The following is a 12,470-nucleotide window of genomic DNA, read 5'->3' as shown; positions in this document are numbered from 1 at the left end:
GGTTACAAAGAGGTGTCGTTTATTGAAAGCGACAAGCTTTTGTAAAACGTTACGGCCGCCGCCGAAAATGACGGCGATGTTACGAGGTTTATGTAATTACTTTAATTTAACGGTAAGTTTAATTTTTTCAGTTGGACACATTGTTTTCACCCGACACCCCCCCTCCAGGACAGTTGATGTGTCTTCATCAAACTTTAAATGGCTCTGCTGACAGACCAGAGCTGAGAAGACATTCTTTTAAAGTGGCAAAGCTGAAATTCATTCCCATCTGGTGTTTGCACCTAAATCTCTGCATTTGGCTGACCTGTGTGCTTGCCTCCTGTTATCCAGTGCAGTGTGTTGGATGCATTCCAGGAGCTAGTGTATATAATCCCCCAGCATGCACCAAGCACCCGCGCGTCCAGAGCCAGGTTGTTGTTGCCATGAGGACAGCGAAGCAACAGGGAAACCGATTCCGCAGCAACGCGCTTCCTCAGGAGTTGAATGCTTCAGAATGGGAGGATGAAGCTTTCTTGTTACGATATGTCTGTCTATTTCTCTCACATTGCAGGTTTCATCTGGATTTATTTCTGAGTAACAAAAGCTTTGGAAGATGTACTCTGCTCTTTTGAATTATCTGTCTTTGTGCCAATAGTTTATTCAGGGAGAATTTCAGAAAAACCCACTCGCAAATACGTTCTTGTTTTATTTTGGTATTTTTTACAACATAACTGTGAAAATGGAGCGATCACAATGACAAGCCCTCCAGACTGAAGAGCCGGTGAGTTACAATACTTGATTTGCCTTTGCTTTTTTCCACACAATCACTATTTTTCTCAGCCATTTATAATACCATCCACTGTATTTGAGCCCTTGAAGCCCCGGCAAATAACTGTGATTTCACCTATTTTTTTTTTTTACGCACTCCCAGAGGAGTTCAGAGGAGATGGAGGAGTCACCATCACTCAGTGCTCTGGGAGATGCTGTCATCACCAGCAGTCAAACTATACAGTATTCCCCAGCTCCCAACCCATTACTGTGTCGAGAAAAAATGACCACCTTAAAAACAATCCAATGATTTTAATGTAAAATGATTTCGTAACTCTTTAAAATATGAGCACATTTTTCAAAGTTGACCAGAAATTAATCTAAATTCACTTTTATATTCAGCTTTTCTTGAGTGAACATGCTTTCTTACATATTTTACATTGAGAAACACACCTTTCTGCCAACTTCGTTGATTAGATACATCGATCGGACTGTAGTTTTTCTCTTTTCGTCTCTCTTCTCACATGTTCTATACAGTGTTGCATTGTTCAGCACAACAACATGTGCAGAGATCTGAGGGTGGTATCACACTTTTTTTCCCCAGCATGCTGTTGGCAATTTAAATGTGTTACATCAAGTCACACATTTTTTGATGAGCTGATCCCTTAGTCCTTCTTACAGGCTTACAGTCGGTTTGCTACCTGGTATTCTTGTTTCCAAGTTAAAAGTAATGATGTCTGCTTACATGTTCATATGACATGTCAATATAAATTGTTGCATTTTGGAGTTATTATGTGATTACAGATAGCCCTTTGACAAACTGGGCAATTTGTCTCCAGTTAAAATGAATATTTAAGTAGTGTTATGAAACCATTAACCCTGGACAACCTGACCAGAAATATATTCTTAGCTTTTTCTGCACCCTAGTGGTGAATTTAGCAATGGTCACATAAAGAGAAATCCTTTGATGATCTGTAGTGGCAACCCCCCATTTTCATGCACATATGTCACTGTTATTTTGAGGAGCATTAAGAAAATACCTTATACATTAATGTAAACTTTAAAGTTCAGACCTTGTTCTGCTTTTTGCTGCAGCCAAACATTGTTGTGTGGTGCTTGGAAGAGAGAAAATCAGTTCTAATTTTTAAAGTGGTTATATTTTAGGACAAGATATGATGTGAATTAAGACTTTTATAAGTTCTAAATCGACCAACTGTGATCATATTTGTACTACTTGGGTATACACTACCAATATGCAAAAGGTAAAGAAAAATTGAAAAGAGGAAAGCAATATCATCTCTTGATCTTAAACATTTGTTTTTAGGATTTTTTTTTTTGGGTGATGTAAAACCAAATTCATATGCTACATTATCGTACATTAATCCTATTAATTAGATTCTACAAGTTTCAAAATGTCAACATAAATGGTCTTTTCAGCTTGCAAACTACTTTCACAGTTACCACAGTATCAAAAATAAACTATATATAAAATGTTGAATGTAATAAATGCCAAGGAGTATATGTTTCTCTGACATTAATTTGTCTAGAGAGAGAGATGATTACTATAGTTGAGAACAGATAATTGAGCGGTCATGTCCTCAATGTTTTGCCTCATAGTGCAGGTTTACTCTTTCTCCCTATTAATGCTTTCAAACACCGTCATTAAAACAAAAACAGTGAGCAGCCTTTAGACAACCTGTTCTTGGTTTGCGTATGTTTTTTAAAATTGACTGAAGATGTGTGGACCTCTGGGTTGCCAACACCATCTTTCAAGTGTATCTTACCACTGCAGAGAATATCAACCTCAACATGGGGGTTCGTCCTTGACATTTGGGAACAGAATGTGTACTTAATAATCTAAACTTAAAGGCCCTCTCACTAGCTTTGCAAAGCTTTCAACTGCCTCTGATGGTGGTCAGTGAATGACTTAGCAAGAAAAACAAGCAAAAACACTTTATGTATATGATACTTTTGAAAATAGAAGTTGCAACATTCTTCACAGAAAGAAGAAAAGGTAAGAGAGGGAGATAAAAGAGAGAGAGAGGAGAAGCAGAATTAAGCACAGCTACAACCCACAAAATGAAAGCTATAAAACCAAGAGAAGACAAATGAGCCGTTAACTGCCTTTTAAAGATGGGTGCTGATTTGGTTTGTCTGATAGTTTGCCGGAGACTGTTCCAGGATGAATGACACAGCTGTTACCTCTATCATCTTGCAATATTGCAGTACTGCAAACCACATAAATATAAACTGAAAACCATTGACACTCATAGTTTGACAAAGATGATTCATCATCTGACCACATTGTCCTTTTCTTTCTGTCTTTTTTCTTCTTTAGTATTTGGAAAGCTACAAAGACAGGATCCTCCATCAGCACCTGTCTAGTTATGAAAACCTGCTTCCTGTTATTTAAAAGATGAGAAAAAAATAAAGTTGAAAAGAGCAGATTAATACACTCAGACACACCTTAACACTACCAGCTGTCTTGTATGTATGTGTTCCAGAAAGTCATTTCTCCCCCATTTTGATATGTCAATAAATATCCCTTTCTCACTCCTTTCTCAGCTGTGTCTCTCATATGCAGGAAGCCAGCCAGATGTTTGAGGGGAGTGGCGTCCACCAGTGGCTGTGCTGGGGAGCTCTCTACCTGTTGGCAGCAAGGGTGGCATCGTCGTCTGAAACACGCCGGCCGTGTCCACAGTCATGCCGCTGCAACGCCGCGCTGCAGGAGGTGAACTGCTCCGATGGCCAACTTACCACAGTGCCTGGCAATCTCCCACAAAACACAAAACTACTAAACCTAACACATAATCAGATCAAGACTCTGGTGCACCAGCAGTTCCAGAGTTTGCCACAACTTTTAGACCTGGATTTGAGTGACAATATAATGTCAATAATTGAAGTGGAAGCATTTCTCGGCTTGGAAAGCCTGATAACTCTGCACCTTGCTCGTAACCACCTGAAGATTATTCCTGTCGGAGTGTTTTCTGGTTTGCCAAAACTAATGTTACTGGACATAAGCAGCAATGAGATCCTTGTTTTTCTCGATTTTACTTTCCGTGATCTAACTTCGCTGCAGTTTATTAAAGCAGCAGATAATGACTTAGTTTTTATTTCTCATCAAGCTTTCACTGGCTTAACCAGTCTGCAAGAGTTGCACCTTGATGGCTGCAACCTCACTGCTGTGCCGACAGAGGCGCTCACACAGCTCAGTGGGTTAAGAAGTCTGTCTTTTCACCAACTGGGCATCGGAACGCTGCAAAACTACTCGTTCCGTCAACTACAGCGTCTCAAGGAACTTGTCATTACTCGTTGGCGTTGGCTGGAGACCCTGTCAGGAAACAGTCTCTTTGGCCTAAATCTTACATCACTAACCATTAAACACTGTAACCTCAAAGCGGTCCCCTACATCCCTTTACATCATCTTGTATATCTTGTGTACCTTGACCTTTCTTTTAACCCAATCACCGACATTAATGCAAACCTGTTTGGAGACTTGCTCCGGCTCCAAGAGCTCCATCTGGTAGGCGGCTCATTGCTACAAATCGAAATCGGAGCCTTTAAGGGTTTGGCTCATTTCAAATTGCTGAATGTATCTAGAAATCTTCTCACCACACTCGAGGTGGGAGCTTTCAATTCAGTGGACACCCTAAAAACTCTGGGACTTGATGACAACCCACTAGCATGTGACTGCCGTCTGCTGTGGGTGGTGCCAAGGCGACTATATCTGGACTTTGGTGGAAATCCACCGACTTGCACTACCTCAGTTCAGTTGCAGGGACGGTATTTTCTAGACTTTACTGAAGCTGAGCTACCAGGCCTGCTAGCATGTCGGCAGCCTCGTATTCTGAACCGCAAACCTAGAGAAGTGAGAGTAGAGCAAGGACACACAGTGGTGGTTTATTGCGTTGCAGAAGGTGACCCTCTGCCATCTCTCACCTGGATAAGCCCACAGCTTAAACCTCTATCTCCCTTTGGTAGAATACGGGCTCTCTCTAATGGTTCGCTGGAGGTTCGCTATGCTCAAGCTCAAGACAGTGGTGCTTATCTCTGTGTGGCATCTAATGCGGCAGGAAATGACAGCCTGCCCGTCAGCCTTCATGTCCGAGCCTTTCCGCCATCTTCTAAAAAACACTTTCGTCTTAAAGGTTGGTTTTCCTTTCCGTCTGCCTCTCCAGGTGTGAACGGAAATCAGAATGTCCCATTTGATGTCAAAACATTACTGGTAGCTGCAACCATTGGTTTTCTTTCATTTTTCAGCTCTGTCAGCGTATGTTTCATCTTCATGTTCTTCTGGAGTAAGAGTAAAGGCCAATTAAAGCACACAGCCACAATAGCATATGTCCCGCGACGCACCGCACCAAGTAACGGAGGGAAAGGCAACTATATGGAGACAAGCAGGTTCACCATGAAACTAATATGACTCAATAAGTAATTTTGTAATTTTGGAGCATGTCAACTTGTTTCCAACAGAGAAACTGTTGATTAATTCATATAAGTAAGCATGTTAGCTAGAATATTGTGCAAAAGTAAAGACAAGACATACAGTAAATTGTGCTGGAATTAGCCTCATCTAAACTAGCAGGGGACATCATTGATAAGTTGTTTTTCCATGTCTGTCAAGCTCCACTATAACAAAGCCTGAATGTAAATCAACTACAGTAAGCAATATTTAATTAGCATAATGCATGTAACATGAAGAGATGTAAATTATTTAGTTATTGTGTGTTGCTTCTGCCTTTGTTGATGTGTATATGGAAACAATTTAAGAATGTCTTTGTTTTGTACATTTAGTTTTAAATAGTAGATTTTTAAATTGAAATAATTACCTCAGTTGAAAACCTTTTATTAAGGTTAATGTACACAATATTTGCATATAGCATGCCATTTATATTTAATTTGATTAGATATTGTTTGCTAGAATACTAATATTGCCACTGCTGTACTCATTATTTAATGGATGTGTAGAATGTGTGTTTTCATTAAATTCCCCAATAAAGCTCTTCGTTGGTTTTTTCTATAAGTAGCATAAAATAAAATTGTGCTTTCAAATATGTCCTTTTGCTTTGTTTGTTGTGCTTTTTCAGTGGTTCAGTGTAAATCCTTAAATCAATTATTTTAACACTAAATTAATTATATCAATAGTACATGTTAAAGACAAGCACAAGCACAGGGATATTTAAGTTTAAGTACAGGATGGTAGACAGTGAGCACACATATGACACGTTTTATCTTTATAACATTTATTCCCGTTGAAACGAGCCGATGACCAACACACAAATAAGTCCATCCAAATGATGTTGTTGCCATGGCAATTCATTAACTCTCCACTGGTTTCCATGACAACAGTATCAAACTTCAAAATGTAAGGATTCAAGGATTATATATTTCCACTATGCAACACAGGGTTGTGCACCAAAATGCAGTTGTAGCCCATTGCTTGATTGGAAAAACATGAATGAAAAAACACGATGTTAAGTCATTTCAAGTCCAATTGTATCCACAGTTGTGTGCAAATTGTGTACTTCATCAAGTCAACTTGCATATATATCATACACATACATGATATACATATTTGAGCATTTTTATTTGGAACACAACTTCGTATTCCTCGACCCGGAAGTAAATAAATTGCACCGGATGTAAGACAAGAAGCCAGCGGCCAGTCTTAGCTTAGTGGGTAGCTGTGTACTTAGCTTGTATTACTGCAGTTAACTATTTGTTTTTTTGCATATCAGAGTGAATTTTAGTAGTATCATAACTTAAATAAATATGGATACGAACAGATAATAGTCAGTGAAGCAAGAGGTAACAGAGGTGTCCCAAAACAACCTGTATCTGTTAGACTAGCGCCACACTAGCTAGCTAGCTACCGTTGTTACCCACACATTTGTTCGCAGTGTTTGGACATCACAGCCATGACTCTGGTGGTGGACCGGGAGCCCAGGACGACTGCGGGTAACCGCATGTCAAAGTTACTGGATGCTGAAGAAGAGGATGACTTCTACAAGACTACGTATGGAGGCTTCAACGATGTGAGTAGCAGAGAGAGAGAGAGAGAGAGAGAGAGAGAGAGAGAGAGAGAGAGAGAGAGAGAGAGAGCGAGGTAGAGAGAGAGAGAGAGAGAGAGAGAGAACTGCTCCCTGCTAGCTCGTGTTGGTCTCGAGCTGATTTATTGTTGGTTTAAAAAGGAAGACCTTGTCGCATTGCATAATCATATATTTTAACTGACGATAATGTATAACATCATTTAATTTATTGGCACTAAACATTCATACAAAATGACAGATGTGATGTTGACCTTTTTAAATACAGCCACACAAAGGTGCCGCAGGACAATTCGTTGTTATCTTGCACAATATTTATGCACTGTACCACACACTGACTTTAATTATTCCTCAAAAACGTTGTCTGATTGAGTGTAAAAGGCAGTCGTTAACTTAAAATTAAATAGTACATTATTTAAATTGGAAACAATTCTGTATCACTCACAATAACAACATGAACTTGACTCAAATATATTGCATGTATTAACAGTAATTAAGTCAAGTAGGTAAAGCAGATATTTTGATTGTGTTTACAAGACCATTCTTCATAGTCTTTTCTCATCGACTATAAATGGGGTTTAAAAAAACAACAACAAAATCCCCTTTAGTATATACTAAACAGTTGTATTGCAATACATTTCGACACACACAACAGTGCTGCTGATTGATCCATCAGGTTGAGTCAATGCTTCTCTAAGACATTTTAAAGAACATATTTTCATAATGGCAGGATTGTTTTGCAAGGTTGTACTATTTCAAGGGGTTTACCTGAGAACTCTGGCAACTCAGTGTATGCATTTACACTTCAAAGTCTCTGCAGGGTTAAAAGTGATGCCATCTCAACTGTGCTCAGGCCATCGTCCCTTCAGTTAATACCACAGCAAATATTTAAGAAGATGATGGGCGTTTAAAAAAATAGCTCAGACTGCAAATTTGGGAAAGTGAGACCAATATTCATTGGTATGTGTTTCTCATGTATGTAAGTAGGGCTTGTCAAGTGTGCTCAAAGCCAATAGTAAAAGGAGTAAAATGCATACAAGCTCAAAGATGCAATAGATATTTACTAACATGGAAGATGCATAACCAAAAGATGCATCAGCAAAATGTGTCTTCAATTAAGGCCTGCAGCAGCTCTGGTTATTTAAACCACCATGCCAATGTGATTCATCCGAAACTGTGACCACGACTCAAACAGTTCCTGTCAGTCTATCTTAACAGCTGACAAATTGTGAAGGCCGAATGAGAGTTCCAGCCTTTTTATGTGTCATCACTTAAAGAGAGAAAATGCCTATATAAAGACCTATATTGTGTGTCAGAACATTACATGCTGTTTTTTGATATTGCAGTTACTTAAATTAAGATTCTGAGTTGTATCCTCAATTTTCAAGCAGCTGCTAGTTCGAGGGGCCAAGGGATTTCTGGCAGGGGCTGCTCTGACTTTAGTCTCATCTGAGGTTGACAAGAATAGCTAGATAAAGAGTGCTTCTCCCTCACTAAATCTTACTGACCCAACCTTGCTTAGGACACAAGCACATCACTAAACCTAATTCAGGTACACTATGATACACTAGCCTATTTTAGCTTAAAATACAGCTAAATAAAATGAATAGACACTCTACCAAACAATTGTATTGTATTGTATTTTGATTCTGAATGTTGTTGCTTTTTGGTAAATAATGCCCTTTGTCTTTTCTTTTTAGGAATCGGGAGATGATGAGTATCATGGAGAACATTCAGACACAGAGGATGAGGTGGACAGCGATTTCGACATCGATGAGGGCGATGAGCCAGACAGCGACCAGGAGGATGATGCACCTCGAAGGAAAAGTCGAGTGGTCACTAAAGCATATAAGGTAGTGAATCAAGTTACTGCATTAAAAGTAAATTCAATTATATTCATCAGTGTACATTTATATTTGAGATACTTTTTTCAATGATAATGCAGCAAAAAATTAACTGCTCTTGTGACATACAAGTGTTTTTGATGACAGGCTCACTACACGAACACGACAATTCATACATGAATGAAATAGATTTGTAGTTAATGTTTTTTTTGTCTTTGTTTAATCCAAGGAACCAATAAAGGTGGCAAAACCCAAACCTAAAAGACCTTCCGAAGAACAGAAGAAGACTGAGAAAGTTAAAGTGGAGCTCAAAAGGAGGATTCCACAAGAATTCCAAGATTTTGCCGAGAGTAAGTTTGCTACAGGTCTCCCAAAAATGCCTGCTCTGTTTTCATATACTTCTCCATAAATGATCCAAAAACACTTAATTTGAACAGTTTAAAACAAATATAAATATGCACCATCACATGATGATTACTTCATGACTACATCAGATGGTCGGTTTTCTAACATATGAATAATATTTTTCTTTTTTTAAAACAAGATTCTTCCTCTTACGTTTTTTTTTTCAACTATATGTTTTCATCACTTTTTAGCTCGGAAGTCTGTGCGACAATCCACCAGTGAACATACGCGAAAGACCAATCTGCGCTTGCAAGAGCGCCAGGATGCCCCTCGGCGACGGAGAGGTGCTCATCGGGACCGGCCCCTTACTCAAGATGAACTGCTGGCTGAAGCCAAAATAACAGAAGAGCTAAACATTCGATCTTTAGGTAAGAACACATTAGTCATGTGACTCAAGTTTGAGGAGTTTTGATCCAAAATGTTTTGTCGTTACTAGAATGTTGTCGAGTACTTTTGCTAAAGCTTCAGTATATACACTAATAGTATGTTGCAGTGATGCCTAAAATGAACAAACAGTCCAACTTCATCAATGCAATTTTTTAAATTTATTTTTTACATTGTTCCAAAAAATAAGCATGTAACTATTTTATAGGGTTTTTACAGTATAAGTCACACACATGTATTTACATAGACATAAGATACATGACAATAGAAATATTAAGAATACTGCTTGCCAGTTGAATTAAGGCTAATGATCCTAAAACTTACAGTAGGCTGAATAATATTTACTTTGAACAAACATTATCCCTGATGTAGTCCGATGCCATGTCAAGTTCATAACCTCCCTAACATGGCTTTCTGGGACAAATGGTGGGTCTGTTGATGGTTACAGTATAAATAGAAACTTGGTGAATTTGTGTTGGAACAGAAAACTGCAGCTGTATTCAGAATATATTTGAATTTATGGAGCAAAATCACAGTAAATATTGTATAAGGATTAATTTTACTATGAATGAACCGATATTAATCTGTCTCAAATTTATCTTAACGCACTGGAAATATGGATGACCTTTTTAATTATTATTTCTGTGTGTAGAGAACTATGAACGTCTGGAGGCGGACAAGAAGAAACAAGTCCACAAGAAGCGTCGTTTTGAGGGACCAACCATCCGTTACCATTCCGTCCTGATGCCACTAGTCTCTCACTCAGTCCTAAAAGAAGAAAACGTGGATGTTGAAGGGTACGTGGGATTTACTGCTCGGCTTAATTGGCTTCAGGGGAAAATATTTTTTAACCATTTGTTTACAGTTTTGTCAGCTCGAATAGTCTGCTTCATCTGAATGACTCGGTAGAAAAATGTGAAATCATCATCATGTAGAATATTTGTGTAAAAGTAGTAATGATTTTCCCATTCTCTAAAGGTTGGATCAGGATGTCCCTCAGACTGCACCACAAAATCCAACGACACCTTCCCAGCAGCCTGCTGGAGGCCTGTGCTCTCGTACCTATGTAACATTCAGTGAGGACGAGGCTTTCGAGGCGTCCTTCCCACACGGTGCCCAGTCGAGTCCTCCGCTGCCCATCCAGGAGGTTTGTCCTGTCACCCACAAGGCTGCACTGTACAGAGACCCGGTCACTGATATTCCTTACGCTAACACGCGGGCCTTCCGCATCATCCGAGAAGCATACCGTAAATACGTGGCTGCTCATGGATTTCCAAACACTTCGGGTGGGGTGACGGGACTTGACTCCTCGGCAACGAAGGCTTCCCGCCAGAAAATGGTTGTCAAGCAGAGTGCTATGGCAACATAGATTAGTTAAACAAATGATTCATGAAAGAAGTCAGTGCTTCTGGTTTGAATTTATTAGTTCAAGTGGAGTGACTTGATCAAGTGACATGAGGAAAAAAAACACAACCAGTCTCTGTACACCACCATGGTGTAAAACCTGTTCTTCATCTCCATTCATACAAAATACCCATGGCATCAGAGATTTACTGCAAACGTTTCTGGGATATAATAGTCTCTGTGATTAACATGTTAAAAGTTGTTGAAGCAGCGAATCACCTAAACTATTTTTTCCATTGCTACTGTTGACTCGACAGTATGACATTTCAAGAAATAAAATAAATCAGTTAGCACATTTTCTTCAACTGCCAAAAAAAAGGTCTTACTTGTGTCTCTGTTTAATTAAAGAAATGTATGTTGTGCAAAAACACCCCGACACATCCAGGTTGAATCTGACTATGAAGCAAGGAATCTCTGTCTGAGTCTATGTGGGTATGTCCTTTGCATATCTCGACAACCGTTCATCCAATCTACTTCACACCTGTCACACTGCGGGTGTATTGCCAAGGGACTGCCGTGTCTGCAGCAGTAGTGGCGAGGCTTCAGCCTCTGGAGTCCAGCATGTTGTCTGCACGACTTGCATTCATTGTACTTCTTTTTGCTGCTGTATGGTGGACAAAGCCTGCTAATGTCACATGGGTCCATGAATACTACAGTTAGCGGATAAAATGTGACAACCGAGCTGGTCTTCACTTCCTTGGAGTCAAAACGAGCAGATAATCAACTGGAAGCAGAACGGAATCGAATCAGATTGTATTTCACCCGTGTGAGCGGGAGTAAGCCCTGTTCACATGGGTGAGTAACTCTGTATTTCCCTAGTGTATGACTTGATACTAAGTTGGAACACTAATATTGTTACTGCCAGCAAAATACCATATTATTAAATCCAGGATCTACTTCATAACTGCGGTGGTGATGTCAAAACAAGTGACTAATACTCCTATTTGGAAATGACCTCGCTGTATTTCACAGATGTTTCTGACCGTGAGTAACCTCGATTTGGGTGTGTTTCAGGGCAGGCAAACACCGTCTTGCTTTAGTTTTCAACCTTTCTCTAATGTTTGTATCGGCAGTGTCGGAAGAAATAGGCTAGTCATAACCTGCATTTTACATTTTCACTTCAAGTGGAGAGGCATCATCAGCACCATGCACACAATGCATTATATTACAATTGTTCTGTTTTGGAAGTGCAGTGTGTCGAGTGTGATGTTTGTGTGAGCTGCAAGCATCAACACCACAGGCCAAGCATTTGGCCCTCTCTGAACTGGCATGTTCTCAATGCAAACTGCACTAGTACATGAAAAACTGCAGATTGGCTTTGGAAGCAAAGGAGTTCTCCATCTTTACATCAGCATCTTTTTTTTTAATGAATTTTTTTTTTTTTACTGTCAATATAATCGATTTCTACAAATGTTCATATTTCTCAACCAAAATAAAAATGTAAGCTGATTTAATGTTTTTAATTCTGTAGTCGTGTTTTACAGCCTGTCACAACCAATCCATCGGCATATTAAAATTAATTCCATCTTTAATGCCCTTCACAACTTCAAATCCATCCGGAGTCGACCTTCACAGTGAGAGGTTTATGTCATTAAAACGAGTTAAACATTTCATATTTGTTTAAAAAAGAAAATAACGT

The 12,470-nt window shown here is 39.2% G+C and overlaps 2 protein-coding genes across 2 annotated transcripts; both read left to right on the top strand.

Annotated features, from left to right (window-relative positions):
* Window positions 1-3,343: 3,343 nt before the first annotated feature.
* On the top strand, window positions 3,344-5,170 carry LOC306748800 (leucine-rich repeat and immunoglobulin-like domain-containing nogo receptor-interacting protein 1; the record flags this gene model as incomplete). The annotated part of the gene is made up of 1 exon (XM_079232020.1): window positions 3,344-5,170. The coding sequence occupies one exon, from the start codon at window positions 3,344-3,346 to the stop codon at window positions 5,168-5,170; it is 1,827 nt and encodes a 608-aa protein (XP_079088146.1).
* A 1,495-nt stretch (window positions 5,171-6,665) lies between these two features.
* On the top strand, window positions 6,666-12,201 carry vps72a (vacuolar protein sorting 72 homolog a; the record flags this gene model as incomplete). The annotated part of the gene is made up of 6 exons (XM_079231532.1): window positions 6,666-6,782; window positions 8,495-8,647; window positions 8,868-8,988; window positions 9,235-9,411; window positions 10,080-10,224; window positions 10,406-12,201. 6 exons carry the CDS (start codon window positions 6,666-6,668, stop codon window positions 10,794-10,796), a joined length of 1,104 nt encoding a protein of 367 aa, XP_079087658.1. The 3' UTR covers window positions 10,797-12,201.
* Window positions 12,202-12,470: the final 269 nt, after the last annotated feature.

The sequence above is a fragment of the Taurulus bubalis genome (assembly GCF_910589615.1).
Source record: "Taurulus bubalis genome assembly, chromosome: 16".
Taxonomy (NCBI): Eukaryota; Metazoa; Chordata; class Actinopteri; order Perciformes; family Cottidae; genus Taurulus; species Taurulus bubalis.
This window is presented reverse-complemented; position numbering and strand designations above follow the sequence as displayed.